Source organism: Brassica oleracea, chromosome C2 (genome assembly GCF_000695525.1).
Source record: "Brassica oleracea var. oleracea cultivar TO1000 chromosome C2, BOL, whole genome shotgun sequence".
NCBI classification, from domain to species: Eukaryota; Viridiplantae; Streptophyta; class Magnoliopsida; order Brassicales; family Brassicaceae; genus Brassica; species Brassica oleracea.
Genome location: NC_027749.1, coordinates 24,451,491 through 24,458,024, shown reverse-complemented (window position 1 = coordinate 24,458,024; position 6,534 = coordinate 24,451,491). Strand labels below are relative to the sequence as shown.

Here is a 6,534-nt window from a genome sequence, read left to right as displayed (position 1 = left end):
TGTGTAAAGCTCGTTTCCAACCTTTTTAACCGTCCAAACTCCAAATATGAGCAAAAAGAAACATCTTTGACTATTCACTAATGAAGAAACTCGAAAATATGAAGTTTGTGATTATGAAAATGAAAGTTATGAGAGTTTTTTAGATGGAAATGTAGAGGAGATGAGAGGAAATGAAGTTTTTTTGGGTTAGAATGAGAAAAAAGTGGTTAAAAATTGAATTCTTGAGCTTTAGAGCTCAAAAATGGTGGTTCATGGTGGTTGGAAAAATTGATGATGATGGTATTTTTGTAAATAAGAAGAAATAGTTAGAATGTATTTGATTTTTTGTTAATTTCGAAATTAATAAAAAATTAAATAAAAATTGCAATTTTGTGAATAATTCAAAAACATAGGGATAGTATGCAAATTTTATTGATGAATAGTAATGACAAAAAAAAAGTTGGTTTTGGGTTTGACTAGAAATTGTGGGTTGGTTTTGAAAAACACCCCATACTTTATGCATAATGAGTATATGAGTGTACAAGTTACAAATGAAAAAATGTTTATATATACGTGTGCGTGTCGTCAGAACAGTCACGCTATTGTTTCATCACCTCCCCGTGCATCTAATAGGTTTTAAAGAAATCATATCGGATGTCATATAAGTTTATGATCATATTAAACTAAAGTTTTTTGTAACTGAAATTAAACTAAAGTTGGTCACGATATGTTGTCGTATAGTGAGGTGACGAAGTTCACATGTTGATCCGAAAAATGGGCGTTCTTAATAGCCATATAACATGTTAAATGACGTTAAAAAAAAATTTAGATAGCTTACCTAAGCCGTTTTGCTTAGATATATAATATAACCTGCTTGCACATCTGCCTTGTTCCTTGCCATATTTTGTTCCTAATTTCTGGTTTAGCTTATAACGTGATCGTGCGCAAGCACAATGACTTACCCTTACTCTTAGTTAAAAGTCTTAATTGAACAAATGATAGAGATAATTTGGTGATCCTAAGAGACCTAAAGTGGGCAGTAAAACAGATGTTTGTTTAACTACGTTATCAGTGGTGGAGTTAAAACGTTTCCTTCTATTCCCTCAGTTCATACGAAAGATAATTTTTTAGAGTTTTCTTTCATATTAATAACAAAAATAAGTGTTCGCAATTAAATCTGTTATTTATTTTTACTATATATTCCCTCCGTTCTTTAAAGATCTATGTTTTAGAATTCTCACACTTTTTAATAAAACATACTATTAAAACTTAGCTATAAATGCATAGTTTTTTTGTAATTTTATATTTTCTATATTTTTAAACCAATAAAATTTTAAGAAATGCAATTAATGTTCTTGAACTTCACAATTTCTCATTATTAGTTGACAAAAATTACATTGAAAATATATAAATTATGTATCTTTTTGAAACAAAAGTTTTCTCTAGAATATGGAGTTTTTAGGAAATGATAGAGTATTTTCTAACAAATATCACCCACAAATATGTTATCAATTCAAATATAGTCAATTTATTTTTTTGAGAAATATACAACTCATTTTTGTAGATAAACTTTTTAAATATTTATTTTTTGGGAACAGTTAAAGTATTTAAAAGCATCAGCAATGGCTAGCTAAGGGCATCTCCATCCATACTCCATTTTTTCTCTAAAATGGAGTAAACGTGAATATGGAGTAAGGAATGCTCCAACCCAACTTCATAATGAAATTTACTCCATTTATGGAGATTTATTTTTTGTTTGTTCATCACTCCGATATGGAGTGAAAAATTGAGTAGGATTGGAGCAATTTTACTTTATTTTCACTTTTACTTCGTTTTAGAGGAAAAAATGGAGTTTTACGTTGGAGATGCTTTAATACATTTGAGTGAGTATTTCACACAAATTGTTTAATTTTATCACTAAAATTTTTAAACAAAAAAAACCTGGATCAATAAGAAGATGTCACATAGAGGGAGAGAGGATATCTCATCTTTTCTCTTTTTAATATCTCTCTTTTGTCCTTTTAGTTTCTCCTTTTAATATCTCTTTGCAGAGAAACTATTACTCTCCCTCTCTTTCCTTTTTTGTAATTTTGAGCCTCATTGAGAGACTACAACTTAGGCTGCCCTAGTAAGCTTGAGCCTTATAATTATTTGAGAATTACTCTTTTAGATGATACTATTTTCACATAGCTTAAAAGTGTATTACAATACAAGTTTAGAACTCTACTAACACAACTCTACAAATATAATAGCCCCCAAACAGTAAAACAGTTTCAGTAAATAACCACAGTTATTGTGTTGATAAGAGAAATAAAAGAAAGAACCTCAAGTGTAACCAAGCAGAAGAAAATAAAACATGATTAGCCAAAATATATAACAATTCAGGTGTTGAAGCTATGTATACTCTGACCCCAACCAGTTTCTTCTCTTTACTCTCTGCAATGGCCAGAAGAATTATACAAACCTTATTTGTACTTCTTACATTGAGCCATAATCAAGACCTCCCCAACTGAAGTGAGATCCTTGTCTGACTATTGGGAAAGCGTGCATAAACACACAAACACAAACGCATACTGTTGCAACCGCAAGCATTGAGTGGATGACTGGAGTTGGAAACAAACGACGTGAGCCTGAAACCTTCTTCTGATACTTCAGAGCCACACTTGCACATGTGTTGCAAGATCTCTTGAGCTCTGAGCTTAGTCTCTTACTCAGACCAATCTGATCGATCCCGTTCTCTATGTTCAGAGATATTTGACCGTTTCTCTTATCTGCAAGTTTACGAGCCACCAAGGTGTTGTAACTGTGGTTGTTCCTCATTGCAGCATAGCTAAATGGAGTCTGTCCACATACATCGATCAGGGTATTCCAGCAACATAATCCTATCTGAAACCAGAGATAAAGTGAGAAACACTCACCAGAAGAGAGAATAAGAGGCTACTAAAAATAGAAACTTTACCTCTTGTGGATCCTTAGTGAGGACATCAATCATATCATCTGAGCCAGATGTAGAAGCAGCCAGATGCAGAGGTGTGATATCACCAGGTCCAGTGATGTTAGGCAAGAAGATGAACTTTTTAGCTGTGGGATTAACGGAATATTGTATCAGCGTTTCAGCCATTTTTGTGTTCCTCCTTTTAACAGCGCGATTCAGTAGCTGAATCTCAGCCAGCATATCTAAGGACTCTTTGTTCATCAGACCGTCTTTGCCCAAGTTTCGCTCTACCAGCCTATCTAGAAGCGTTCTCACGAGAAAAGAGTAATCTCTTTCCACAGAGCATACGAGGAGAAACTTGAACCGAGGGAGAGAAAATTCAGATGCACATTTCTTCTGAAATAGCCAACCGAGCTCGTTCAAGAAACAAACAACTTCTTCTCTTGATCTTGGACGATCTGAGCTGTGTTCTGTCAGCTCATTTGGATGAAACTCGTCTTCAAGGCGATTCAACTCTCTGCAAATCGTGGCACTGGCGATTATCAACGGGAAACTGTCGCTTCTGAATCCATTCTCCACCTGTGTCCACACAATAGGTAAATGTTAAAATCAATGTTCAAGAAATCGATAGACAGTAATTAGACACTTTATAGTGAATTATTGATTAGACGGTCGTCCAGACCGATTTTTAAACCTCTAGACCAATTTTTTAAATGAAAATTGTTCAAAAAAAAAATTGCCGCCTAAACAAATTTTTAGAACACCAGTTTTCTAAAACCTTGATTTACTAACAAACTATAAGTTTGGTCGTTTTGAAGTCTTACCTCAACAAAACATCGCCCCAGAGAACCAGGGCTTGGACATTTGACTTGGAACCTATTTACAATTAGTTCATCGAACTTGGTACTCCTATACGCTGTTCCAGTTACCTCCATTGATGAATAGTTACCCATATGCGCGCAACGAAAACTGCAGCATAATGACCAAGAAGCTCAGGACCACAAAAAAAAAAACAGAACCATGAGAAAGATGACTAAATTGTTTACCTGATTCCATCATTGGTCAAGCTTCTACCCCTTACTACCAAAGTTGTTTCTTCACCGGCTACAACAGCAAGAGGTGACACCGTTATCAGCTCTGGTGAACTCAAAGTTCTCCGGGATTTGCTCAGACGAATTCTACCTGTAACATTGCATAGAGAGGACTAAGTTATATTATCTTTGCAAACCATACGCAACAATGGACACAGCTCATGAGCACTCACCATGTTTGTACGACGCGAGCTGTCTCCCTGTGTTGACCAAAAATCTTGTGTTGCTCCAAAACTCTGAATCTTGAACCAAAGAACTAACCCGCTGCAGCAAGTTTTCCTCAAGCTGAACGAAAAAGAAAGATATAAAAACCAACAGATGCTTAGAGCACATTACGACTAAAACAAATTCACTCACTTGCTCCCAAGCAGAAGCTGACATTGCCACATAGACAGAGAGAACAACACAGCCAGGCCTGATATAACTCTCCATTTCTGATGGAATGCTCGATAGCCAGCTATAGATCTGAAATTAATTTGTAGTAATTAAGAACTTTGGACTTAGAAGAGCTAAACCAATAAAAATCTTTTACATTTTAAAAAATTATCACCTCGGTTCTCAATGTCCCAGGGAGCTGACTAGGATCTTTTCCAAGTAGCTTAAATATTATCTTCCCGGTGCGGTCCTGTTTTAAAACACAATGGAAAGTAACTTTAGACCTACTTGATTTCAGTTTTACAATGGGAATACAGCTAGCTGGATACCTGAGCATCAGAGTTCAAACTGGGAGGAGAATTATCCGAACCAGAAGAAGCATAACCAGATTGATGATGTCTGGATACGTTAAAACTAGGATTTGCTGCACCAAAGAGCTCGAGGGGCAAACAACTAGTCTTGGGACTGGGACTAGAGTTTCTGCAGTTGTTGTTAGATCTCATGGTTTCAGGAGATGTCTGTAACGGGAAGAACTCCTGCATGACCGGAGATGACGATGGCGATCTATCTTCAACGGGGTTACTGCTCGCAGAAGAATAGTATTTCCCTGAAGATGCAACCGTCGGTTGACTCTCATCTTCTGGCGAAGAGGTGAACAGTTGTAGAGACAAGTTAGGTCTAGTGTCCTGAGCGTGTAAATCTGAATCCTGAGAAGGAGATGGGTGACTGCTACTGGTTCTCTCTCCTTCTCCAAAAGAGGTTAACTCTAAAGTTCTCTTTTCTAAATTGGTTGTAATGGCGTGATCAGAAGAAGTTAACTTAGTTTTCTCGTTGATGTCTTTGTCACCAAATCCACCCTGGGATAAAAAAGCTATGGCCTCAGGTCCAGATGAACCTAAAGTTGTTGAGAGAACAGCGAGCAAGTCCATGGTAGATGGAGAAGAGACCCCATTCATATCATTTTGTGGGTTCATAGCTGAAGGCTGATCCAGATTTTTCCTAGCTAAAACTCCGATATTGTTCAACTTTGAGACAAGATCCACAGGCAACGGTAACGCTTTAATTTTGTCAAGTATTTGAAGAAGTTGCTGTCTTTGTGGTACTGCAGGAGACCCATTAGGTTTAGCATCGTTCCTACCTGAGAATTTGTTAATAATAAATATATTTAGTACAAATATTACTAGAGAGGAGAATGATGCAGAGCCTTTTAAGTAAGTACCTTGTGCACAAGCTAAAGCTGTTAACAGAGCCATAACATCCATATTAGCGTTATTAGAGGTATTATTAGGAGCCACAATCTCCTCAGGCTGAGTTTTCCTCCTCCGCCTGTTATGTCCAGCCAACCTTCGCCTGCAACTTCTCTTTCCCTCGTCAAACTCGGAAAGAAGATGAAACCTACAAACAAAAAAGCCCCAAACTTTTAAGACCTAATCATATATTTGCCAAACAAAATGAGAGTCTTTTTCACCTGCTACACTGTTGACAAAACCTCTGCATCTGTTTTCCAACAATAGCTTTGGTAGCTTTGCTGTGAACCTCACAGACTTTATGTCTTCTGTGATAATCCTTGGCGACTGAAAGATCTTCGATACAGTTATCAACCTGACACTTGGGGTAGTTCCCACCTCCTGCACTTCCCGGAGATCCTGATTTAACCCTCTTGTTAGGCCTGGTTACGATCGGTGCATCATTAAAACCGCCGCTGAGATTCAAATCAAGGCCTCTTCCTTCTCTCTCGTGACTCACATTGACATTATTAGCCTCAGCTTCTACTGGTTTAGCTTCAAATCTCTGGCTGTCCCATTCCCACATGTCAGGATTCCAATCATTCCTAGGCTGTGGCTGAGACGAGACAAGCCAGTGCGGGTGGCGTTTTCTTGCCATAGGATGGTGAAGTGAAACAGGAGCAGCGACTTGTGGACCTATCTCTTCCATTTATCTCTCTCTTTCAGCCGCAGCTGGAGATCAACAGATCCAACACACGGAACCAATCAGCTTTACAGAGATTATAAAGAAAACTTTTCTTATACAATCAACATCTTCCACTACACTCAATAGATTGACAAGGAACGAATCAAATTTGTGGTTACCTTAGCAAAATCAAAGTACTACATAGATTCCCCAGCTTGATGAATCACTGAAACCCCCCCCCCC

At 37.3% G+C, this 6,534-nt stretch overlaps 1 protein-coding gene across 1 annotated transcript; it reads right to left on the bottom strand.

Annotated features, from left to right (window-relative positions):
* Window positions 1–2,201: 2,201 nt before the first annotated feature.
* On the bottom strand, window positions 2,202–6,534 carry LOC106327250 (squamosa promoter-binding-like protein 16). Its single transcript, XM_013765355.1, has 11 exons — window positions 6,471–6,534; window positions 5,849–6,338; window positions 5,600–5,775; window positions 4,710–5,518; window positions 4,556–4,630; window positions 4,363–4,470; window positions 4,179–4,290; window positions 3,961–4,096; window positions 3,739–3,883; window positions 2,939–3,493; window positions 2,202–2,865 (listed from the first exon to the last, which is right to left on the bottom strand). The coding sequence occupies exons 2-11, from the start codon at window positions 6,313–6,315 to the stop codon at window positions 2,458–2,460; spliced, it is 2,991 nt and encodes a 996-aa protein (XP_013620809.1). The 5' UTR covers window positions 6,316–6,338; window positions 6,471–6,534; the 3' UTR covers window positions 2,202–2,457.